Source organism: Chiloscyllium plagiosum, chromosome 27 (genome assembly GCF_004010195.1).
Source record: "Chiloscyllium plagiosum isolate BGI_BamShark_2017 chromosome 27, ASM401019v2, whole genome shotgun sequence".
In the NCBI taxonomy this organism is placed as follows: domain Eukaryota; kingdom Metazoa; phylum Chordata; class Chondrichthyes; order Orectolobiformes; family Hemiscylliidae; genus Chiloscyllium; species Chiloscyllium plagiosum.
The window spans coordinates 46,594,121-46,620,770 of NC_057736.1; the positions used below are offsets into that span (position 1 = coordinate 46,594,121).

At 43.0% G+C, this 26,650-nt stretch overlaps 2 protein-coding genes and 1 long non-coding RNA gene across 4 annotated transcripts in view; 2 read left to right on the forward strand and 1 right to left on the reverse strand.

Moving 5' to 3' along the window:
- Positions 1–1,609, reverse strand: part of LOC122563757 (stromal membrane-associated protein 2-like) — a 60,168-nt gene extending 58,559 nt beyond the window's left edge. The window contains exon 1 of one of the 2 annotated variants that reach the window (XM_043717956.1): positions 1,460–1,609. In XM_043717956.1, the coding sequence (XP_043573891.1) occupies positions 1,460–1,571 (112 nt within the window). In that variant the 5' untranslated portion in view covers positions 1,572–1,609. The remainder of the gene's footprint in view (positions 1–1,459) is intronic. The other variant, XM_043717955.1, reaches the window with a different exon arrangement.
- Positions 1,610–1,919: 310 nt separating this feature from the next.
- LOC122563758 lies at positions 1,920–13,847 on the forward strand. Its single transcript, XR_006315718.1, has 3 exons — positions 1,920–2,099; positions 10,329–11,671; positions 12,777–13,847. It is a non-coding gene; the product is annotated as an uncharacterized LOC122563758 (long non-coding RNA).
- A 6,836-nt stretch (positions 13,848–20,683) lies between these two features.
- The window catches only part of LOC122563395 (collagen alpha-2(IX) chain-like), a 123,937-nt gene continuing 117,970 nt past the window's right edge, over positions 20,684–26,650 (forward strand). Inside the window, exons 1-4 of the mRNA XM_043717134.1 lie at positions 20,684–20,975; positions 21,663–21,734; positions 22,443–22,478; positions 22,597–22,659. Of these exons, the coding sequence (XP_043573069.1) occupies positions 20,889–20,975; positions 21,663–21,734; positions 22,443–22,478; positions 22,597–22,659 (258 nt within the window). The 5' untranslated portion in view covers positions 20,684–20,888. The remainder of the gene's footprint in view (positions 20,976–21,662; positions 21,735–22,442; positions 22,479–22,596; positions 22,660–26,650) is intronic.

Sequence of the window (26,650 nt, forward strand, 5' to 3'; positions counted from 1 at the left end):
AATGAAATTCCCAAACCATTGTATATTTTTCAAAATCAGTCTTTGATAATAAATAAAGTGATTGCACATTTATGCCACTCAGAAGGGAAACTGAAAGAGGAAGTGAAATACATACCTTGTTGAGAGGTTAAAGACCAGACCCTGACAGGGAGTGGAAATATCTCAGATTCCAATTTGTCAAAAGTACATTTACAATAAAAATAACATTACAAAATCAAGTCTACTCCCTAATCTGGCCCGGAGCAGAACACTGCTCACTAACAGAGATCACAGCTTTAAACTGAGCCTGGGTGTTTGCAACCTGGCTCATACAATTGCACAATCTCACTAACAGAGTTACTGCAATCCTTCCTGGCGGCACAGCAGTGACGAGATATCATCACTCTCTTCCAAGAAACAGAAGGGAAATAAAAGGAGTGCAATGTCTCAACTTCTCGTTACTTGGTGCTATGTTCGGTTATGACAATCTATGGTATGGTGTGCCTATTCTATAAAATATCCCCAATCATTCTCACACAGTAGATACAATAAACACAGAACATGATCTCTTTCAGACAGTCCTGGGGTTCTGAATTCGCAAACCTGATGCTGCAATTTTGACGTTGCATCCAAGCACAATGCCTGATCAGCTATACCAGCAAGTACTCTATTCGAAGTAGATATCCCAAACAAGATTACTCAATAACCAGGCTGACAACTCTGATTCCCTTAAGTGTCAGTTTGCAATATTCAGCACTCAGTTGGTTCCAGCTGCATGTGACTGTCAAATGGTGCACCTGATACATTCAGTCTAATCTGACAAATAAACCATGCAGAAAGACAATCTGTGCATGGTCATGGAATAAAACAGGGAAATTACCCAAAAGTTTATGCCAAATGCACAGCAGCCTTATTAAGTGCACTCCAAGCCCACCCAAATTCAGGTTTATGGTACAAATTTACGGGTGACTCAAACCAGATCAGCAACCTGAGCTTGCGAGATCGGGGTAGAACATTCCCAATTACGCAGCTGATAAATCTACTTCCTCTTTAAAGCAACTACGAACAAATCCACACAAGTGCCGGCAATGAAGCAGAAGCCAACAGCAGCATGAGATCCAGTTTACCACATTTCAAGGTACATACACTTTAAAAGGCGCTGACTGAGATACAGCGGAAGTTCAATGAAGGCAGAATCCAGGACTGTTCCCTCACTAAGACAGAGTAATAAAGAGGGGCTCGGACAGCCCGGGAGAGCCCGGCCCCGGCCCCGGCTCCGACACCGGCCCCGGCTCCGACACCGGCCCCGGCCCCGACCCCGACCCCGACCCCGACCCCGGCCCCGGCCCCGGCCCCGACACCGGCGGAGGGCCGATCCTCCCGGGCTCTATACGAGGTCCTGAGCCCAGATGGAATCCGGCTCATTCAGTAAAGGGAGGCCTCGCAACCCGGACCCCCCCCCCCTCCCCGAGCCCGCTACCTCGGCCGCCGCAGTCCGCACACTCCCGGCTTTCCAGCAGCATCTCCCCGAGTAGTTCCTGGTGCCGCTCATTCTGCCGCTGCTGCCGCTCCCGTTCCGCCCGGGTCGCCATCTTCGTCAAAGGTGGGGGTAGGGGACCGGAAACAGGAAGTACATTCTGTCTGGGCGGGTCCATCTGGGGGCGCATCCATCCGGGCAGGAGGGTCTACTGGGGGGCGTGTCCATCCCGGGTCTATCATGAGGGGGCGGGTCTATCTGGAGATGACGGTTCTATCATGAGGGGGCGGGTCTATCTGGAGATGACGGTTCTATCATGAGGGGGCGGGTCTATCTGGAGATGACGGTTCTATCATGAGGGGGCGGGTCTATCTGGAGATGACGGTTTTATCATGAGGGGGCGGGTCTATCATGAGGGGGCGGGTCTACCCGGTGGGCGGGCCCCAAGGGAGATTGACGTTCCGCTCGAGCCCACGCTAACACCTGCCGCGGGGAGAGATGGGACGGTGAGAGTGCGGGAGAAACAGCGTTAATGTTTCCGCCCAGTGACTGAGGTGAAAACCGAAAGAAGTGTGGATGCTATAAATCAGAAACAAAGACACAAGTTTCTAGAAAGGCTCAGTAGCTGTGAAGAGAAATCAAGGTTAGCATTTCGGGTCGAGTGACCTTCCCACAGGTATATCCCCCTCCCCCACTCCCCTCTTGTAAATGGGGTTAGAGCAGAAATTAGCTGAAAGGCTCAGTAGCTGTGAAGAGAAATCAAGGTTAGCATTTCGGGTCGAGTGACCTTCCCACAGGTATATCCCCCTCCCCTCCCCCACTCCCCTCTTGTAAATGGGGTTAGAGCAGAAATTAGCTATAGAATCGTGGTTGTATAAGGAGTATAGTAAGGGGCTGAGTATGCAGCTTTGTGGGGCAGTGGTGTTGAGTCCAGGATGGATCTTCAAGTGACACTGGAGGGAGCAGGATGTTGATAGTAAGGGATTCAGTGATGTTATTTCCATTGAATGTTATGGGAAAATGGCTAGATTCTCTCTTGTTGGAGATGGTAATTGTCTGAAACTTAGGTGAAAATGTTACATGCCACCTATTGGTCTTAACTGATGTGTTGTCCAGGTCTTGCTGCATATGGACATAAATTACTTCCATATCTGAGGAATTGTGAATGGTGCTGAATGTGCAGGACTGTCCTGAAATATCCAGAATAGTTGGTCACCCTGTCTCCAAGGTAATTATCTTCATCTCGGTCACACAGCATCGAGAAGTGTGGTGCGCACTGAAAGTCACCCCCTGCAGTTACCCCACCCTACAATACCTGCTTCAGTCATCACTCATCTCTGTCTGGGTCTTTACTCAATATGAATTCTCCAGTGGATGCAGTACTAACTGCAGCCAATGTCCTCCCCAGTGACACTGTGATAGGAAAGTGTATGCGACCTCTGGCCAGTGATGTGCTTGAGTGGCACAAATGCACAGGTCTTCCCAAAAGAGAAATCTGAAGCCTCACTTATCCTGACCGAGGCCAGGATTCCCATTGCTTCTATTAAATACCGTGCAATGGGACTGAACTCTACCTTCTTGCACCTTTGAGGGGTGTGCAGCCTTTACAGAGTTAACTATACCATCCTCTTTTCATGAGAGGGGTGGGGAATTGCACGGACCTGGTTATGTTCTTGTCAATCTAGTCCAGTACTTGCCAAACCTTTTTTTGTACTCTGATTCTATGTTGAGGATTTAAAATTAACACGGCTCCTCCATAAAAACAATCAGAGCAGGGATGGGGCAGGTTTGGGGTGGTAGAAGAGAAGTGAGAGTTTTTGGCAGCTGGTAGGAGGGCAGTTACTATGGTTGTGAGTTTGGGCTGTCCTCTGTGACAGTGTTGTTGTCTTGCAGCTCACAAGACCAAAATGTCACCAGGTGACCTTTGGGTTCCTGACCCCTTGTTTTGGGAAGCCACAATCAAACTGTAATTAAAGAATCATTATCATTGGTATCTCCTTCTACCACTGGCTACACTGCTCCCTCCAGTGTCACTTGAAGATCCATCCTTGGTTCCTCCTGTTTCTGATCTATGTGCTGACCATTGTCAACAAAGGAAGAGGTCACAGAGACATTACTGCACATCTTTAATTATTCATTAGAAAAAGGATGAGTGCTTGGCAGATGCTCATGCAACTCCTGTACTTATGAAGGGGGTAGAACACATCCAGGGAATAGGGAACTTAACATTGGTGCCAGAAAAAAATAAAGGGGCATGGATAGGATAAATAGACAAAGTCTTTTCCCTGGGGCGGGAGTCCAGAACTAGAGGGCATAGGTTTAGGGTGAGAGGGGAAAGATATAAAAGAGACATAAGGGGTAACTTTTTCACGCAGAGGATGGTACGTGTATGGAATGAATTGCCAGAGGAAGTGTTGGAGGCTGGTACAATTGCAACATTTAAGAGGCATTTGGATAGGTATATGAATATGAAGGGTTTGGAGGGATATGGGCTGGGGGGTGCTGGCAGATGGGACTAGATTGGGTTGGGATATATGGACGGGTTGGACCGAAGGGTCTGTTTCCATGCTGTACATCTGTGACTCTAACTGCATCCTTATTCGTGAATAGAGCAGAAGAACATGTGGAAGTGTAATAGAATAAATATTCATCATTGATTTCAAAAGGGAAAATCTTGCTTAGCCAACCCTAAACTTATATTAGGAGATAAATGAGAGGTTAGTCAATGGTAACAGCAGATCTGTGGAGCTTCCACATTCTCCTTCTGTCTGCATGAGTTTCCTCTGGGTGCTCCGGTTTCCTCCCATCGTCCAAAGATGTGCAGGTTAGGTGGATTGCCATGGGAAATACAGGGTTACAGTAATATGGTAGGTGGGGTAGTCTAGGTGGGTTGCTCTTCGGAGGATCGGTGTGGACTCGATGGGCCATATGGCCTGCTTCCACACTGTAAGGATTCTTTTCTATGAGTCTATGTAATTCATCTGATCTTCAAAAGTCTTTCAATAACATGTCCTATTGTAGATGAATGAATAAGGTCACAGAATGTGGAGTCAGGACACAAGCTAAATGAATTGTTCACTGGCTTCAAGACAGAAAGCAAGGAGAAGAAGTAAAGGGAAATTTGTAGGAGACAGGAGCCTTATGATATTATTGTTCGACTGTTAATCCAGAGGCCTACATAATGTCTGGGTACTCGTGTTCGAATCCTGCCTCGGCAGATGGAATTTGAACTCAATCAAAGTCTGGCATTGAGAGTCTAAGGATGACCATTATTATCAATGATCAGAAAAACCCATCTGGTTCACTGATGTTCTTTAGGAAGGAAACTGCCATCCTTTCTTGCTCTGGCTTACATGTGACTCCAGACCCACAGCAATGTGGTTAACTCTTAACTGCCCTCTGGGGAATTAGGGATGGACAGTAAATACTGGTTTAGCGAATGACATCCTCATTCCTGAATGAATAAAACAATGTTATGCAGTGACTGACTGAATATGGCAAGTGGGATCAATAAGAATCAGTGTTGGGACCACTACTGTTCTCAATTTACATTACTGATTGGACTTTACAATAAAAAACATTCTAATTTTGTGAATGACATCAGAATGTGGGGATTATAGATAGTGTAGCAAAATACAGGGGACATTAATCAATTGATAGCTTCAACAAATAATTGATAAGTTCAAAGATATATTTGAGTAGTATATTTTGTCAGAAGAAGAGAGAAGTCACATCTCTTTGAAGATGCAAGTCCAGTTTGGGAGGAGGAACCAAGAGATCTCAGACTAAAAATACTATAATCATCATGAATAAAAATAAAATACTGTAGATGCTGGAAATCTGAAACACAGAATACCGGAGAAACTCAGCAGGTTTGCCAGAATCTATGGCAAGAGAAACAGAGTTAATATTTTGAGTCCAGTTAATATTCAGAACTGAAAGGTATTGGAAATTTTCTGTAATAATTTTGCGAGAGAGATCCATGCAAAAGACAAAGGTGTTGTCAACTCTGGCAAAAAAAACAAAATATATAAATGGTTGTGAGAGGGAGAGAATTGGTCTTCTCAACTAAATGCAAAGTAAGCAAGACACAAACAAGACTAGACTGTTCGAAGTAGGGTTCGGGGAGGGGAGGATGTAAGTAAAATGGAGAATGGCCAGAAAGCAGTCAGTATCTGAAGTTTTGGGATTTCATATTGAAATCTCAAGGCTGTAAAGTACTTGAATGGAAGGTGAGGTGTGTTCCTCAAGCCTCCATTGTTCTTTGTTGGAACATGGCAGAAGGCCCAGGACAGAAATATTAACATGAAAGCAAGGTAGTTTGTTGAAATGGCAAGAAACTGGAAGGTCAAGATCATTCCTATGGACAGAAGGGAGATTTTTCACAAAGATGTTACTGATTTGCTTGGTCTTGCCATTGTGAAGGAAACTGCATTGTGAGCAGTGATTGCAGTAGACTAGATTGAAACAACTATAAATGAAACAGCTTTACCTGGAGATTGTGTTTGAGGCCTTAGACAGTGAGGAGGGAGGAAGCGAATGGTCAAGTGTTCCACCTTCTGTGATTAAATAGAAAGTGTAGTGGGGAAATGAGGAGGTGTTAGGGGTGATCTCAAGCAAGGATGTATCATGCCCCCACCCTTTTAGAATCACTACATTCTGCCCAACAAGTCCACACTGACCTGTTAATGTCTTTTACTCTTGAGATTCTTAACATTTGATGCAATTGCAACATGCCAACTTCCATGAACAAGCAAAATTTTATTAACCAACTGCAATATAAGCTTTGGAGAAACTCTGAATACTCCTTGCCATGCTTGTGAGGTGTGTCTAGGGGTCTCTTTATGGAGGAACCTTTAACACATACCTCACAGGGATTACGGGGTTGTGGCAAAAGCTCGCTCTGAACAAAGGAAACAGTCCTTCCTTTATACAAAGTCTTTACATCACAGTTAGTAATGCCCACAAGACAACCCCCAGTCACTCCCTCATAGTCATAGGCCACTCAAGATACAATGCAGTGTCCACCTCACCTCCAGAGACAATGTAATGCAAATCATCCCTTTATGGTCAAATCTGTTGCAAATCATTTTTTGTGACTATAGGGGAGTAGTCAAATTCCAACTGTAATGTTCATATTGATTTCTGGATGAAAATGTAAATCATCCCTGAACGGCAAAGAAATGGTCATGTAAACCTCCCACATTCTATCTGTCAGACAAAGACACACCACCCTACCCCCAGGGTATTCAATTTCTTGCAGGTCAGTAGAACAAATTAACTCTTTAATATCTCAGACCTTCCAAAGAGCATCCCACCCAGACTCACCCCTCTACCCTATCCCTGTAATCAACCTCGTATGCACATCCCAGAATACTATGGGCAATTTAGCATAACCAGTCCGCCCAACCTGCAAATCTCTGGGGAGTGGGAGGAAACCGGAACACCCAGATGAAACCCACACAGACACTGGGAGAATGTGTAAACTGCACATGGACAGTTGACCCAGGCTGGAATCGAACCTAGGTCCTGGCCTTAGCACAAAGGCAGATAGTTCTGGTTGTTGAAAATTAATCTCTCAATTCCAGAGCATCATTGCAGGAGTTGCTCAGGATAGTGTCTGTTATGACACGGGGTTAAACTCTCCTGCTTAATTTAAACCAGCACCACAGAAAGGATTTATCCCGTGCAGTAATCTGTGGAAATTTGAGAGGCCAAGAACTATCCCGAAGGTGGCTACTTAAAGTAAAAATTAACAACTTTAATCTCTTTTATACTTTAAGAAATAACTAACTAACAACTATTTACAACTCCTTTCTCTAACCTATCTTTTACCTTCAACTTCTACAGTACTAGTCCGATAAAACCCCCGATGAAGATTTATCAAAAATTCAAATTTCAAAACCAGTCAGCTGTTAAATCATCTTTTTATATCTTCCACTGTCTTGTTTTGTTCTACTTGGGGATTATTTTTCACAAGTCACTGATCAATTAGAGGTACTTTAAGAAAGCTGTGTATCCGGCAGTCTGCATTTGTTGGTGGCTTGGCAGTTCTCCACCAACTGTTCAATTTTTCCCAGTCACCCCCAAAGCATCGGATTGAGTCATTGGCTTTTAAGATTGTCAATGTACTAAATTCAAACTGGATTTGAGTTTGGTATTTTTTGGGGGGTATAATTTAAACTGATTGGCCTAATTAGAATTTGTTTTTGTCTCCAGGCAACCAGCGACCCGAGGTGTTGGACCAAGGTTAGGTGAATTAGCCATGCTAAATTGCCCTTAGTGTTAGGTGAAGGGGTAAATGTAGGGGAATGGGTCTGGGTGGGTTGCTCTTTGGAGGGTCGGTGTGGACCTGTTGGACCGAAGGGCCTGTTTCCACACTGTAAGTAATCTCAAAGCACGTAAGGAAATCTCAGAGGAAAAGGTTACATTATGTCTTGTTCAGACCACTTGGTTCAGCTAACTTTTAATTCTCTTAAAGGTACTATCCCATACACATTCATAACATGTTCTAGGCCCAAGCATCTGCAATATTTCAATGACCTTCCCTCCTCCATAAGGTCAGAGATGGAAATATTAACCACCTTTTGCAAAATATTGAGCAACATTCAAGATTCCCCAGATACTGAATTCTGTATTATATGCAGTGAGACTTGCAGAATGTCCAGGCTTGGGCTAATAAGTGGCAAGTACCATTTGTAACAATCTTAATTTCCAACAAGAGAGAATGTAACCACCTCCCTATGAAGCCCCTGCTGTCAACCTTCTGCAGGTTATGATTAAACACAAACTGAACCGGACCAGCCAGACAAATCTTGTGGAAATAAGAATTCTACAGCAAACAACATATTTCTCATCTCCCCAGTGCATACACATCATCTACTCTACTCATGTCAGAAATATAATGAATTCTCCCCACTTGTCTGGATGGGTACTGCTCTATAAATACTAAATAAGCCTGACACCATCCAAGACTAAGCATTCCACTTGATTGGCACCTCATCCAGAACTTTCACTTTCACCATGACACAAGGCTCCTTCAACAGCACCTTCCAAACTTGACATTTTTCACCCAGAAGGACAAGGACATCACCTGCAAGTTCATCTCCAAGCCACATAAACTCCTGACTTGGAAATGTCCTTACAGTAGTGGGTGTCTGTACACTTCAAAAACTGCAGTGGTTCAGTGCACAGTTCATTATCACCTTCTGTAGAGAAATTAGGGTTGGGCAAATAATGCTGACCCAGCCAGTGATGCCCACATTACATGAACGAGTTTACAAAAAGCTACTAAATGTAGCGGAGTTCATTGTCTTGGAGATGTTTTTAAGAAGTGAGTTGGATGATTCAGTTCCTACAAAGTATCTTTTAGAATGGAGAATAATGTAGAGGTGATAAAATTTAATGCAGTAACTACAAGAAGTTTAACGCACAATTTTAAAACATCATTCCTTCCCAGTTCACAGGGTAATGCATCTGCAGATAAGAGCAGCACTATTTCTACCACTCATCCAAAGCATATTCTTTTAGTAACAGGTGATTCCTTTAGGAGGGAACTAAAAGGGAGGATATGTTCCAGCCAAAGCCAATCCCAGATATCAATGAATTAATTTTGGAAATGTGAAATTGATTAATTATTGATTAAGTTGCATTTAAACATTGCAGATCTGCTAAAATCTATCATGTTCAATGTCCAAATGAATGGTGTTGTGAACTTGCTCTGTTGACACAGGATTCACAAGACAATGGGTGAAAGTGCTAATCTATATTGTTGGTACTTTAAATAATTGAAACAAATTTTTTTTGTTGGTTGAATTGACGAAACCTAAACTCTCAAACCAGGCACAGGTCAGAGGATTGAGTGACTCAGTAATTATACATCTCCTCTTTCAAACATCCAAGCAATTCTCAGTTTCAAGGTTCAGCATACATATTCAAATCTGTTGTTTGTTCCTGAAACCAGTTATTTCAGCTGCACAACTTACTCGCAAGATTCCACTTTCAATAGTCAGGAATGCTTTGTACTGAACAAATGATTCATTGTTGATGAGTGTCGAGGCCACCTGCCTTAGAAACCACCCATGCTGCTGTGACTCACTCAAAAAGAAGAAATATTACCACTCCTCCTTAATAATATATCAATTTAGGTGATTGGCCAAATGAGTTACTAAAATCACATAATGTCACTGTCTTCAAATAAGAAAACTTTTCCACATAACACATGTTTCTCCATCTTCATCGCAATCAATCTTCATCTTGTAATGAGCAGTCTTCCCACTGGTGTGGATGTTGTCTATAGAATGGACGAAAAACTTTTCAACCTCAACCAACTGAAATCCAAGAGGCAAATGACACCTGCTTCATTAGTGAAATTTCAATATGTGGATGACAATGCATCTCTGCTCTCTCAGAACAGAACCTTAAAACTTGCTTAACACCTTTGTAGAAGCAGCCTCATCCTCAAAAAAAACCTCAAATCCTTTAACAACCTGAAACAGGTCAAGTTCCAGTCCATCCCTCCATTAAGATCAATTGACAATCCTCCCAAACCTGGAATACTTCTCCTACCTGGATATTAGCTCTCTATTTAAGGCTGACACTGATGCAAAGATTCAGCAGTGCATCTGATCTGCAAGTGCCACTTTTTGATAACTAAAGATGAGCGTCTTCGATGACCATGCTGATACTAAGATTCTTGTATATAAAAGTGTTCTCCTTCTGACTCAATATGATTTTGAAACTTAGACTATGTATAGATGCCACCTTAAGGCTCCTCAGAAGTATTATCAATGCTGTTTAACAAGAATTTTGGCTCCCCAGGACTTTCTGTTCTTTGATTTGCTTTCATCAGTTATTTTTCACTTCTTCACAGGAGGCACAGGACTTTAACTACATTAACTAGGCCTACTGGATCTCATAGAAACCCATACATCTCAAATGGGGCTGGATAGATGCAGGAAGGATCTTCCTGACTTCAGGCAATCCAGGACTAGGGCTCATAGTCTAAGTGAAGATCTCGACCCCCGGGAGGGGTCTTTCGGTTCCGCAATCGGTCAGATAATCAAAGGAATGCAGTCTGCTTCAGCAAGATTTCACAGTTTATTATGAAGCCAAGCACAAGTTTGTCCAGCAACTCGGCAATTAAAAGCATCTGTGGATGGAGAAACTGCACAACTCCACTTAGAACAAAGGCAATTTTTGTAGTACAGCCTTAATTGCAGAGTAATTCCAATAAAATGACATAATGGACAACAGGTTAAACCAATGATATTTTCTGGAAAACAAAGTTGTTTACCACCCATTATCTCTTTGCATTTACATTTCAAGGTTAGCTGGGATGGTTAGTAATGTCCCATCTAGCTTAGTTAATTCCATACTGTGAAGGCTCCGTTGTCTGCTTTATCTTTTGATTCAGTTAGCTCAGCAAGGCAGGAATGCAGCTTTTAGCGGGGTGAGAAGCCATTTTAAATACAGTATTAATTTGCAGCTTGAAGCAATTTTGTTATGTTACTTTGTATTAATAAGCCATTTTGGCATAAAAATGGTTACTCCTGACAATGGTAATTCCAGATTTTAGATCCTCATAAGGACCATTTAGGACCATGAAGGAAGTTTCTTCATGCAGAGAGTGGTGAGCCTGTGGAATTTGCAATCACAGAAAGCAATCAAAGCAAAAACATTGTATGTATTCAAGAAGGAATTCCATAAAGCACGTGAGCTAAAGGAAACAAAAGATTGGGGGGGGGTTTCTAAATGGACTGCTTTGCTGGACTCTGCACCACAGCACAAGCAAAGCAGTGTTTTCAGCCACTCCACCCAAATAATTTCACTAAATGTAAATGCTGAAATAGCCATAGAATCTTTATCAATCACTTTTTTGTCTAATGTAAATGACAAAAAATGGAAAAAAGTCGAATAAGTCCCAACACGTGGGGCTGGAGGCATTGAGTTCATCCGTTGCCGCAGACCTCCATACCAGTCTGGTGGACCTGATTACACACCAGGCGCTTATCGTGGAGCTCCACGAAACGTTCAAAGGCAGGGTCGAAGAAAAGTTGAACAGTAATCTGGACCCCGCTATCTGCCATAATTCAAAAACATAATCAGTAGCTTGAAGACCTCAAGAAGAGAGCGGATGATGTCGAGCGCAGAATCACAATGGTTGAGACCACAATCAATTCATTGTATCATCAGATCCAAGCCCTTGAAAAGCAGGTCTGTAACTTAACCGTTGAAGTTGACAATCTCGAATTGGGGCAGGAGGAAAAATGTTTGTATCATTGGTCTACCGAAGGGGATGAAAGGTGGTCAGCCAGTAAAACTTTTTGAGAGACCTTGGAGTGCAGGTTCATGTCTCCATGAAAGTGGAATCGCAGGTAGATAGGATAGTGAAGGTGTTAGGTATACTTTCCTTTATAGGTCAGAGCATTGAGTACAGGAGTTGGGAGGTCATGTTGCAGTTGTACAGGACATTAGTTAGGCCACTTTTGCTCTCGTCCTGTCCTCGTGTGTTTTCACAGCCACGGGGACAAAGAGTCATGGAAGTCTCATGAACCCAGGAAAAAGATCCCAAGGCATGCAATTCTGGTCTCCTTCTTCTCGGAAAGATGTTGTGAAACTTGAAAGAGTTCAGAAAAGATTTACAAGGATGTTGCCAGAGTTGAGCTATCGGGAGAGGTTGAACAGGCTGGGGCTGTTTTCCCTGGAGCGTCAGAGGCTGAGGGATGACCTTATAGAGGTTTATAAAATCATAGGGGCATGGATAGGATAAATAGACAAAGTCTCTTCCTTGGGATGGGGAGTCCAGAACTAGAGGGCATAGGTTTAGGGTGAGAGGGTAAAGATTTAAAAGGGATCTAAGGGGCAACCTTTTCATGCAGCGGGTGGTGTGTGTATGGAATGAGCTGTCATTGGAAGCGGTGCAGGCTGGTACAATTGCAACATTAAAAAGGCATTTGGATGGGTATATGAATAGGAAGGGTTTGGAGGGATATAGGCTGGGGGCTGGCAGTTGGGAATAGATTGGGTTGGGACATCTGGTTGGCATGGACAAGTTGGACCGAAGGGTCTGTTTCCATGATGTACATCTCTATGACTCTATGACAAGCTGCCGCGATTCCTCAAATTAGAAGTCAAAACAAAGCAGGTGAAAATTGAAATTGAAAGCACTCACCAGATTATGGCTCGAAAGTCAGATCTAGTCCAGTGCTCTCGTGCAGATTCACAGCTACGGGGACAAAGAGTCATGGAAGCATCTTGAACCTAGGAAAAAGATCCAAACGCTTTTGTTCATGAGGCCTCCATAATCATGTTTTTTCAGGACTTCTCAGCGGCGATGGTCCGAAAAAGAAAATCTTATTATGATATTAAGAGAAGATGAAGGGAACTTGTGAACCAATACCCTTTAAGGTACCCAGCGGTGCTTTGGTTTACTTTCAATGGATCAATACATTCAGTTGACTACAGAGAAAGCAAAAAATTTTGTGGACACATTAAATTAGACTTGACGTTTTAATGTATACAGACATTAATTTTTTAAAACAAAATGTCTTCTTTGTTTTTTTTTCTATTCTCTGGTACCAACTAGCATTAAATTATACTTGGGGGTGGGCAGAGTACTCACTTTTAACTCATTTTAACTCTACCATCTTCTTTCTTTCTTGCTTGTGTCCATGCAAAACTCCATGTAGATGGAGTTAGGAAGGTGCTTATGATGGCTAGATGCCTATCTAAGGGCAGTTCAAGCCTGGTTTTTGTATTCAACTGCTCTGGTTGTCATATTGGCAGCGGGGAGAAGACATGTTTTTGGGATGTTTAGGTACCCTCTTTGGGTGTGGGGGAGGGGGTAAGTTTTCCTATTCAGCTACATTGGCACTTTTGTTTTTTTTTGGTTCCTGTTGTATATAATTTTTGTAAGTTTTGAAGATTTGAAAAAAGTTTCGTAAAAGTTGTGTTAGTCTTTGTAATCTTTATGTTCTGTGGATTTACTTTAATTGAGGTCAGTGATTTATGATTTGGGTTCTTCGTCTCTGGAGTCCAAATGTTACTAGAGAGTGTTATGGCTAATGATATGCTTAAATGGTATACCTGGAACATCAAGGAGAGCCACTCGCCAGTCAAGAGGAAAAAGGGAGAGGGTAGATATTACCCTACTGCAGGAGGCGCACCTGGATAAGGAGCATTTGAAATTACAATCGAGTGGGTTTGATCAGGTTTATTTCTTATCTTTCAACACTAAGAGTAGGGGAGAGGCCGTACTTGTGAGGAAGAATCTCCCATTTAAGTTACTGGATAATATTAAAGACATGTACAGAAGGTTCATAATTCTCAAAGCCTTGATATATGGAGAAGAATACAGTATTTTAAATGTTGCTGTCCCCTTGCCCATCCCCTTAAATTCTTGATAGATGTATTTTCTAAACTCATTAATCTTACATCCTGATACGTTATCATGGTGTGTTTGTGTGTGGCGGGGGCGGGGGGGGGGGGGGGGGGGGGTGGTGGGGGGGGGGGGGGGGGGGGGGGGGGCTGGGCGATACTAAACGAGTAGTTTGCATCAGTGTTTACTGTGGAAAAGGATAGAATGTAGGGAGAAGTATAGCTCTGATCTCCAGCATCTGTAGTCCTCACTTTCTCTTTATGGACTCCATGGCAGACAGAATGCCTAAAGGCCCCCCAATACCCTCTTCACAATCTAAACAATTCATAGATTTGTGTGTATAACTAAAGCTGGTGGATGTTTGGAGGTGTCTTCAGCCCAAAGGCAGAGATTTTATGTTGTTCTCCAACCTGCATAGGTGCCACACCATTCTAACCCCTGCAGCACTCCTGGATTCGGTGGCATTCTGTACAATTGAGAATATTACCATCTCTGATCAGGCAGCCCAGTATACTTATTGGTTAAGATTACTGGTAATGTAACAGGTTCGGGACACTGGCAAATGGATCCCTTCATTCTTAAGGATAGTAAGTTCATTGAGTATTTTTCTAATGAATGCAGAGCTTTCCTAGCCATTAACTTAGCCATTCTCTGGGAAACTGATAAAGCTTATGCCAGGGGATAATTATTTCTTACTGTGCCGGTAAGAAGCAATAGGAGGAAGAGCAGTGGCAGACCTTTTGAAGGTAGCCAAGAAGACATACTTTCATAGACCCTCTGAGGCTAAGCTACAGAGGGTCACACTGTTTTGGTCTACACTGAACTCCATGCTCTCACAGACAGCCAAAAAGGAACTTGCTTTTGCAAGATAAAGGTTGTTTGAGCATGGCGATAAACTGGGCAAGTACCTAGCGTATCTTGCCAGGAGATAAAGTGCCCCCCAAGCCATTGCCTTGATCGGGGAAGGATTGGGAACCCTTACCTGCGACTCTTAAAAGATTAACATAGCATTTCAGAGATTTTACTCGGAATTATACCAATCTGAATGTGTTGAGGATGGACGGAGAGGATGGAAATTGTTTTTACAAACCTGGATCTTTCAGGTGTAACCCCCGAGCAAGAGTCTTTCATTAACACCCTGCTATCAGTGCAGGAGGTACAGGAGACTGCAAAGCAGCATCAGAGTGGAAAGGTGCCCAGTACTGACGGACTTACGAATGAATTTTATAAAGAATTTATAAGACATGGCAGCCCTTTTTTGGATTACCTGGACACAGACTCATCTACCATGCTAATAACAGCTATTATATAGCTATGACAGTTGTGTTTAATGAATCCAACACCCTGAGAGGAAGAATTACAAACATATGAATATGTGCAAGTTAACGCTTTAGATGATCAAGAGATATTGTTTTGTCATGCTAAGCCAATTATTTATTTATTTGTTTATCCATTTATGTATCTGAGTGTTGTTCTGTCCTTTTTATATTGTTTTGATTTGTATTTTTTCTGGTTGAATTAATTTTAAAAATCCCTCTTTCAATAAAAAATATCTTTAACAAAAAAAGGTATGGGGGAAAAGCAGGAACAGACTATTGAGTTGAACGATCAGTCATGATCATATTGAATGGCTGTTGTCGTCAGACTGATGTTCTTTAGCATCCAAGTCTGGTCAGAATGCTGAAAATGATCAGCTACCGGCTGCTGGTCAAAGCTCACTTTGCATTCCCATCCATCCCAAAATTATCATGTTATCTGCAAACTGCTTCCCCACTCAACAAAGCAACAATGTAAACATCACTTTGAGTTTTAGTAACTCTTTTTAGAGTTTAAACATTTAAACAAACATTTGATTTGTAAAAAGCACAGAATGGATGGTTCACTTGGAAAATATCTCTGATTTATCATTTTAAAAGTCACAGCACACGTGCAACTGCTGCAGGAAAGGCACTAGGCAACACACTAGCACACACTCCTATGTCTACCTCTCCTTGTGTCGGTGCCTCTGTAACTCATTTTCAGTTCCGACGAGCTCAGTTAGTTGAGAACTAATCAGCTTCACTTGTAAACACTGCTCGGCTCTTGATCACCTGCTGTGGTTCTGTTCGCCGAGCTGGAAGTTTTTGTTGCAAACGTTTCGTCCCCTGTCTAGGTGACATCCTCAGTGCTTGGGAGCCTCCTGTGAAGCGCTTCTGTGGTGTTTCCTCCGGCATTTATAGTGGCCTGTCCCTGCCGCTTCCGGTTGTCAGTTTCAGCTGTCCGCTGTAGTGGCTGGTCCACCTAGGAACCCTCCAACCACAAGGGATGAACTCAGATTTTTCCAGTTTCCTTATTTCCCCTCCCCCCATCTTGTCTCAGTCAAATCCCTCGAACTCAGCACCGCCTTCCTAACCTGCAATCTTCTTCCTGACCTCTCCGCCCCCACCCCATTCCGGTCTATCACCCTCACCTTAACCTCCTTCCACCTATCGCATTTCCAACGCCCTTCCCCCAAGTCCCTCCTCCCTACCTTTTATCTTAGCCTGCTGGACACACTTTCCTCATTCCTGAAGAAGGGCTTATGCCCGAAACGTCGATTCTCCTGTTCCTTGGATGCTGCCTGACCTGCTGCGCTTTTCCAGATATACTGAGCTGACGAGTTAACATTACTTGAGTTAACAGCTTGGGAGTCCTTGGGCTTTTTGAAATAGCCTGAATGAGTGTGGCCAGCTCTCACATTAGGATTTCTGCATTTTGGGTTTTCAGTGACATCAGAAGCTATTGAGGTCTGAACAGAGTTGGAGCTTCAGTGAACGTCTCCTGGCTGCTACTCTGAATTTTCTCTTGATGTTTTCTTTCTCCTGGATGGGAGAACTACTTGTGAGAATGTGTGTCTGAATATTCCTTTTTTTGCCAAGAGGTATGTTTATGGGATGTGGAGGAGCTGGTGTTGAACTGGGGTGGACAAAGTTAAAAATCACATAACACCAAGGCTATAGTCCAACAGATTCATTTGGAAGCACCAGCTTTTGGAACGCTGCTCCTTCAGGTGGTTGTGGAGAATAAGATCATAAGACACAGGATTTATAGCAAAAGATTACAGTGTCATGCAACTGAAATGACATATTGAACAAACCTGGATTGTTGTTAAGTCTTTCATCTTTTTGAATGGGTTGCAGGTTTCGGTTCATTAATATGTAAATCACCTTCCCAAAATAACCTAAGGTTTTATAACAAAAGGTGACATCTCAGCAATGCATTAAAGGTGTGAGGTTAGAGTCTGTGTGTATCCCAATCTTAAGTCAGACTCATTCTATTTCCAAAGTAAAACTTACAAACTATTAGGCAGTATGGTGGCTTAGTGGTTAGCACTGCAGCCTCACAGCTCCAGGGACCCAGGTTCGATTGCTGCCTTGGACGACTGTCTGTGTGGAGTTTGCACATTCTCCCTGTGTCTGTGTGGATTTGCTCCAGTTTTGTCCCACAGTCCAAAGATGTGCAGGTCAGCTGAATTGGCCATGCTAAATTGCCCATCGTGTTAGGTGCATTAGTCAGAGAGAAATGGGTTCTGGTGGGTTACTCTTCAGAGGGTCAGTGAGGACTTGTTGGGCCAAAGGACCTGTTTCCACACTGTAGGGCATCTAATCTAAACATGTATTGACTGCCTGCAGATTGTGTCTTGTTTGAGCAAAATAGAGTGTATCTGCAAATACAATTCAGCAAATACAAATTCACCCCATAGATGTATATGTGTGTGTGCATGCATGAGAGAGAGAGAGTGCGTGTGAGTGCACCTGAGATAGTGTGTGAAAGCTTGGTAAAGTGTATGTGTGAGTGTGATGGAGTATAAGCCTGTGAGAGAGTGAGAGTGTGGGGCTGTATGTATGTGTGTATGACAGAGAGCATGTATATGAGAGAAGGTCTGCGTGAGTATGTAAGATTGTGTGTGTGAGAGAGAGTGTATAGTGTAGTGGGGTCACCTGTAGTGTGACATGAACCCATGAGGCCATCCTCATGGGTATCGAACTTGGCTATCAGCTACTTTGCATTATTGCCTATCCTGAAGTCCGCCTTGGAGGATGGTCACCCGAAAATCTGAGGCTGAATGTCCCAACCGCTGAAGTGTTCCCCGACTGGGAGGGAACACCCCTGTCTGGTGATTGTTGTGCCATGGTGAGGAGTCACTGAAACAATTATACAGTGTTATCAACGAGTTTCATCCCATCATCCCACCATCAAACTTACCATGGACTACTGTTTAGTATCTGTCTCATTCTTGGACTATGCATCTCCATTAAGGATGGGAATCTCAGTACCTCACTCTACCGCAAACCCCCAGATAACCTCACAATGCTACACTTCTCTAGCTTCCATCCTAAACATATTAAAATAGCCATCCCCTAAGAACAAGCCCTATGCATACATAGGATCTGTCCAGGTGAGGAGGAATGTGACAGATACCTGAAGATGTTCAAGGATACCCTCATAAGAACAGGGTACAACACTCAACTCATCAATTGCAAGTTCCGACATGCCGCAGTGAAAAACCGTAATGGCCTCCTCAGGAGACAGACATGGATTGCAACCGATAGGGTACCCTTCATTGTCCAGTACTGCCTGGAGCCGAAAAACTATGACATGTTCTTCATGCAGCACATTATTGATGAGGATGAGCATCTCGCTAAGACCTTCCCTACACTTCCACCTTTCACCTTTAAACAACCACCAAACCTTAAACAGATGATTGTTTGCAGCAAACTTCCCAGCCTTCAGGACAACATCGACCACAGCACCGTACAACCCTGTCATATCAACCACTGCACAGACATGCCAGAGTGTCAACACGGATACCACCATTACCCGTGGGGACAGCACCCACCATGTATGTGGCAGGTACTCGTGACTTGGCCAAAGTTGTCTATCTCACATGCTGCAGGCAAGGATGCCCCGAAGCATGGTACATTGGCGAGACCAAGCAGACACTTCAGCAGTTGGGGGGATTCGGCCTCGAATCTTTGGGTGACCATCCTCCAAGCGGATTTAGGGATAGACAACAATGCAGAGTCACCGAGCAGAGGCTGATAGCCAAGTTCTGTACCCGTGAGGATAGCCTCAACCGAGACCTTGAGTTCATTTCACACTACAGGTGACCCCACTATACTACAAACTCTCTTTCACACACACACACACTTAGATATTCACGTACTAACTCAGACCCTCTCTCATACACACGCTCTCTCTCATACTCACACACATCAACCCCCCACACTTGCATCCACGCACACACCATCTCACTTGCTTATACTCCATCACACGCAAACACACACTCTCTCACATGCACTCACTCTCTCTCTCTCTCTCATGCATGTGCACACACATATAAGTCCAAGGGGTGAATTTGTATTTGCAGATACATTCTATTTTGCTCAAAAAAATGCACAACCTGCAGGCAGTTAAAGCAGGCAGTTAATACATGTAATATTTTGTAAATTTCACTTTGGAAATAGAACCAGTCTGACTCAAGATTGGGAGACAGACAGACTCTAACCTCACACCTTTAATGCATTGTCTGAGCTGAGAAGTCACCTTTTGTTATAAAATCTTAAATTATCCCAAGAAGGTGACTTAAAAGAAGTTCTGGGATTTACATATTAATGAACCGAAACCTGCAACCCATTCGAAAAGATGAAAGACTTAACAATAATCCAGGTTTGTTCAATATATCATTTCAGTTGCATAACATTGTAATTTTTTTGTTATAAATCCTGTGACTTATAGTCTTATTCTCCACAACCACCTAATGAAGAAGCAGCGCTACAAAAGCTGGTGGCACAGTGGTCAGCACTGCTGCCTCACAGCGCCAGAGACCTGGCTTCAATTCCTGCCTCGGGTAACTGCCCATATGGAGTTTGCACATTCTCCCTGTGTCTGCGTGGGTTTCCTCCCACAGTCCAAAGATGTGCAGTTTAGGTGAATTGGCCATGCTAAATTACCTGTAGTGTTAGGTGAAGGGGTAAATGTAGGGGAATGGGTCTGGGTGGGTTGCTCTTCAGAGGGTCGATTTGGACTGAAGGGCCTGTTTCCACACTGTAAGTAATCTAAAAAAAAATCTGGTGTTGTGTAATTTTTAACTTAATGGGATTTGCTACATTGGAACAGTTAATTAGTAATGGTAAATGTATCTATTATTCTGTTAAGATTTCCATCACGTTGTTATTCTAAATTCCTCTTTCTTTGATTGTATTTCAACTACAGTGTTTAAATACATTGTTTTGCTTAACTTTAAGTAGTTTGACCAGTTGCATTTCTTCAGGAGCAGACACTTTATACATGTCTTTAAAATAAGAAAAGATTAGGGTCTAAAATATTTTTATTTTAGACTGGTCTGGTCTGTTCTCCTCCATAACATACACACTGCGGTAAACATTGGAAGGATAAACCCACCTTTCCAAGCAATATCTTGCATTTGGACATTTTTCTAATGATAAGCCAAATGATGTGCTGTTTGGTCTGACACAATAGTTTGACGCCATCTGAATTTTGAAGTTTTGGGGGTTGCATTGTGAGCTGAATGTTGTGGCTGGGTTGTTTTTTTCCCTGGAAGCTAAAGCTGCATCTGCTTGTATCTAAGGTTTTGTTCACAATGTGATCCAAGCGAGACCAAATTAATTTTCACTCAAGTGCTAATTACCTTGGAATAAGATAATCATTCTGATGAGCAATAACTTTTTTTTCATAATTCGTTCCACCTACATTTCTACCGTTGATAAACAAATTAATTCATTCACTTTCTCTCTTGCGTTCCCCACAAGGTCTGACTTCATACATATTCATAACTTGCCTCACCTTATTTCTCCCTCCGGACTGTATTGGGAATGGGTGAAGTTCGACCAGTTCCTGACCTGCTTCATATTCAACAGCTGTCCCCGCCCCTCCGCATGGGCCACTCATCCACTCAGCTCTGTGGAGAACTCTGGGCTGCTCTCGTCTTTCTCTAAGGTCCCAACTGATCGCCTGACCCGGCGAGAAACGCGTGGATTGTATTTTTGCTTTCTCCAGGCGGAGTAACTCAGCATGGCTAGCCTGACTAGTATCTGGCTGCGCCCTGGAGTCCTGCGGCTTGTAGTCTTGCTGCAAATCATCAGCTTGTGCTTGACCCAGGTACGTTCAAGGGTGAGATCGACCAAGGGATCGGTGGTATGATACAGAGGTTGAAAACACTTAAAAAGTGCGGGACAGAGTGCGCTGCAAATTTGTCCCGAATTAACAGGATGTTAATTATAACCCACAATGTGCAGCTCTCCACACTCCCCAACTGTCAACAGCTCCTTCTGAATCCAGGAATGTTGAAATCCAAGAGGAAGTAATTTATCTTGAGTGAACTTAACATCTATCTCGCTCCCCAATTCTGAATTTCTTTGAATGGAGTGTGGTGTTTTGGGTGCCCGAGCTGTGAGGCAGTGAAATTCTTAGCCTTGAGCACGGGACTGGCTGCAGAGATAGCTGGGCAAAAGGAAAAAAAGACACAATTCCAGTTCTCAGTCACTACCCAGAACAAGACAGAAGACTGGACTCGAAAGGTTAACTCTATTTCTCTACACAGGTGCTGCAGACCTCCTAAGTTTATCTAGCAATTTCTGTTTCTACTGGTCTTGACAGGGGCTTCCAATAAGTCTATGATTTCTTATTTTGTTTAACTCTACTTGTACTTGTTCATCATTTTCCCTAAAAAAAACTTGAATAGTATTTCGAAAACTTGACATTTTTCTTTTCTCCACTCCTGCGTCATTTTCTGATGTCTACATTTTACTCCAAGGTTTAAATCTTTCTCCGTCTCTTGCTTGCCAGGGTCCGTTCGATGAGCAACGTGTAGTTGGATCCCCGGGCCCAGCCGGGGTTCCTGGATCAGACGGCATCGATGTGAGTATGCATGGGTTTTCAGGAGAGCTGTAAACAAAGAGCTGCATTGTCCCGGGTACCAGCCCGCACAGTCTGGCGGCAGGGGGGGAGTCCCGAGGCCAGCTCCCAGTTTTCCCTGACTGCTGTGGGATTTCAGGGCAAACCGAGTACAGTGCGTTAATTCATTCCCAATAAAACCTAACATCGATCTCACTCAATAACGTTCAATTTTGGATGTTTTGTTTCTTTAATAGAATGGCTATTTGAGCAGAAACTTAAGCGCTTAAACGTTGTCGGTGTTCCTGAGAGAGACTGGGGACTGTTTGTGAAAGTTTAAGGCGAGGGCTGTATGAGAAAACATTCAATTCAAAGAGGGTTTTAATTCCCTCCACATACTGCTAGCCAATTTTGTGAAAACAGAATAGTTCAGTTTAACGTCACAGTTTTTTAATGCCTATATGAAGTGTCGGACTGTCGTTATGCATTGATTCATTCACCAAAACGTGCTCCTTTAAAGTTTGGCACCTTTATAAATCTGGAACTTCATAATAATTGATTAAAAATAACTTGGGACATCAATAATTTAATTCAGTGTTAGAGGTGGCCATTTAAAGGGATGCGATAGGAGAATATGCAACAAAGAGAAGCTGGTGTATTATAACTGTTCCTGAAGCAATGTCTTTCGAAGATTTGCCCATGTACTTATGGGATATGTACTTCTTTTTCTAGGGGGAACGTGGACCTCCTGGGCCCCCTGGTCCAGCTGTAAGTGAATCTGCTCATTTCTGTCAAGTCTCTGTGTTCAATATCATTGGAGAAAAAATATTTTAGCACCTCAATTCAACGAAAATTAACCAGAGCCTTAATTTTCACCATTATCTAGGGAGCAAAGGGTGATCCTGGTGAACCTGGACCAGATGGACCTCAAGGTGACCCGGGATATGATGTGAGTACCTTCCAATGCAGTGGAGCTGTGATGTTTTTCACTGGGGTGTTACTGCACTGGTGAAATGTATCTCAGGGAGGGCCAGACTTTGTTAAATATTTTGTGTGTGAATGTGTCTCTGTCCCTCCTCATTCTTCCTTTGAAGATTACCAGTGTCTGGGAATGAGCTGCAGCCACAGGAGATTCTTGAGGAGGAGAAATCCCGGCTCTTGGATTATAAATTCAATCTGATTTCGAGCATTGTTGGATACTGAGCAATTCCTACACACTCTCCATTTGTGCATTTATTCTGCAAGCATTCCCTACACTGGGCATAGAGATTTGAATTGTATTTTCTACATATTGGAATCTGCATTTTGTAGACTGCATGTACTGAGAATGAGGATCTGCATTATCTACACTCCATGTATCATCAAGAAGGACCATCAGTTTGCAATAATGTAGAATGGTCAGCAAGATTGATGCCCATACAGCGTTCTCTGGACTGGGTTGAAAGTTGTTGTGAAATAGTGCCTGCATGTCTTTCGGAGATGCCAACTCACCGGACAAGCTGGAAACAGGGCCTGTGAAAGCAGATACCTGGAATACAGAGAAACTGCAACTCTGCACAATCCAACTTTTAACTGATTTCCTAATTGGACAGGCATTCAAGAGAAATACATTTGCAGCATTACAAAATAGAGAGGAGAATGGGACTGTTTGGAATGCTGTGCAGACAATTGAATCGATGGACTAAATGGCCTCCTGCTGTAATGGCTCTCTGATGGATTTGAAGCCTCCTTGAGTGCTGGAGGGCATCCTGGGAAATGACCTCCAACTCTCCTGTTAACTGCCCATTGATCACAGACACAGCTTTTTGTTTCATGCTCAGAAGAAGGTCTCACATTTATTGTGTTAGCTGAAATAGTATTCTTTCTTTTCAAATCCATAGTCTACTTTTTTTTTGATTTGGGATTCTATCTTAATACATTTCATACAACTAAGTTTTAGAGGTGAACAGTGAGATCTCCTTCAGAGTGCATGTGTTATGATCTTTGCAGTTTACCAGTCTAGTACTTTTTCAGCTTGTCCCACATTGGAAGTCAATCTAGTAATGGGAAGGCCTTGCCCAGGCAACTCATTTAGTCCCTGTGAATTTTAGTGTCATTGAGCATAAACAATGAGGTCCAATCTACTGTGTTAAACGTGAATGAATTCAATGGACAAAGTGGGCTATATGTTTACTGATTTAGGATATCTGGAGCCCTTTAAAAATGTATATATGATTTATTTACTGCATGGAATTTAAGAGGCACTTGATAAACAAGCATATTTTAGACTTATTTGAAACTAGCGCATGAAATTAAAGGACTGGCGGTAACTTGGGTATGCAATTAATTAAAGGATAGAAGGCAAGAAGCAATTGTGAATGGGTATCTTTGTGACTGGAGAGAGTTACAGTGGGACCATCAAGAGTCAGTATTAGAACCAAGGCATTTCTTCTTTTCTATGTGAAAGACTCAGCTTTGTGTATATGGGAGTATGATTTCAAAGTTTGTGGATGATGCAAACTTGCAAATGTAATCAGTGGTAAGCAGAAGAGTAGCAGATTACAGGAGGATTTAGACAGTCCAGTATTATGATCAACTAGGCAAAAGTGAGGACTGCAGATGCTGGAGATCAGACTCTAGATTAGAGTGGTGCTGGAAAAGCACAGCAGGTCAGGCAGCATCCGAGGAGCAGGAAAATCGACGTTTCAGTGATTCCTGATGAAGGTCTTTTGCCCGAAACGTTGATTTTCCTGCTTCTCGGATGCTGCTGTGCTTTTTCAGCACCACTCTAATCTTGAGTCCAGTGTTATGGACAGACCTGGTAGTTGGCCATGTGGGTACTTGGATATTGATTGAATCTGCAGTCAGACTCCTTAGTAACTGATAATGTTTGTTTATTGTTACACTGCATGCAATGATAAGGCTACAGAGTGGGAGGCTTCAAGGTGTGTACAACAATTAACTTCCTCCTGGAGCTCTAACACATGACCACGGAGGTCACAGTGATATCATTGCTTACCACAAAGGTTTATTTACATAATTATCAAAGCCAACATGGTTTGGGGTATTCTGGCATAGTGATAGTGTACCTATCTCTGAGCCAAGAGGCCTGGGTTCAAGTCCCACCTGCTCCAGAGGTGTGTAATAACACCTTTCCACAGGTTGATGTAAATATCAAACCCTATAACTACATATGACGGATGGAACTGATTGTGGACAAGTGTGAAGTGATCAGTTATGGACCATGGCAAATGCAGAGGCAATGTAATCTCAGTTTGGCTCTTTGATGAGTTTTGATAGCACAGGCTGCATATTGAGAAATCTTTGCTAAGGCAGTTAAAAAGGTACATGGGATCATTGGCTTTGTAAATAGGGGCATTAAATACAAAAACAAGAGAGCTTTACTAAACCTCTATCAAACACCAATGAACTGTGACTGATTCCGGGCACCACAGTTAGGAAGAGTGTCAGGGCCTTGAAGGCAATACCTTGAGGTGGGCATAGAGGGTAATATCAAGAAAGAGGAGAGATCGGAAAAGTTGTGATTGTTCTTCTTAGAATGGAGAAGGTTAAAGGGATATCAAGTACATTACTTCTAAAGGGCCAGAACAGTAAGGGAATTCTGCTGAGCCTGTTTGAAATCCTGGTGTGAATACTGTGTGCCATTCTAGTCACTGTATGATAGAGACACTGGCGGGGGTGGGGGGTGGTTACTACAGTAAACACAGGGTAGGGAGTGGGTGTGGATGCGATGCTCTTTGGAGGGGTAGTATGAACTCCTTGGGCTAAATAGCCTACTTCCACACTTTAGATGTGAAGCCTGCAGGATTGTTGGGAATAAGCTAGGGTGTGGGATTAAATTAGAAGTCACACAGAGACAACTGAGTTACCTCCTTTGTGCTGTTTGATTCATTGGGGTGAATTTTGTCACTCCTCAATGGCTTGTTTGAAGACTGGAGGTTCATAAAATAAAGTGAGTGGCCAGTGATTACGGAGGTGGTGGGTGTTAGGAAAGGCCTCAGCCAACTTGTCCAATCTTTGATCATATGAGGTACTCCTTTGGGATCTCCTGTGCCCATTGAGAGCACTCCTTTGAAATGGGTTTACCCCTTTGTGCCTTCTACTCCATCTCTAAAACCTGAAATCTTTCCCTCAACCAGTGATGTCCCTGATTCCTCCCTGACAATATCCTCGGATTTATTTTTCAGTCAGGTCGCTGGTTTCCTCCTCCTTGGATCTGCTTGTAGTCCCAGCAGGAACCACTACAGTATTCTGGCACTGCTAGGACTATATGGCGTGCTGGTCAAGCAGATTGGCTGACTGCTTTTGATAGTGAGACTTCTTCCAATGTTGGTGGAATGGGGAGTCATGGTGTATTGTTGGTGCAAGGTAACCCTGTTAAAGTCAAAGCAATGTCAAGTGCCCTTTTAACTAGTGCCAGATGCCCTTCTAATTCTGTGCAGTGATTCTGCTGTAGACAGAAATGGAAGTTAAGCAAATCTTGTGTGCTGTTCATCTTTCATTCTTTTCAACAACCTTTCCATATCTATTGTCCTCCACTTCAATTAACCCTCTGATTGTATCAACCAGAAGCCATGGAAAAGAAGTTACTTGACTCAGCCACCTCAAAGGCTGGATGGTCTCAAAACTATGGACCTGATGGGACTATTTCAAAACTTGTATTTGAATGGGGTTAGCTCAAAAGTATTCATGTACAATACAGATAGGATACTGTTCAAACGACTGTAAAGCATGACTGCAAAACATCCATTAACCAAACATTATGGCTTTTGCACAGTTTTGTTAAGGTGTCACTGCACTCACGATTTGGAAAGTATGGCTGATGTTAGCCTGTTCTTTTGAGTGATTAATCTAAGAATAAAAAGAAAGGTCCAGAGCCAGCCAAGGAATTGCCGCAGCAACCTCCCTTCACCTCGACACCTGGATTTGAATGCACCCTG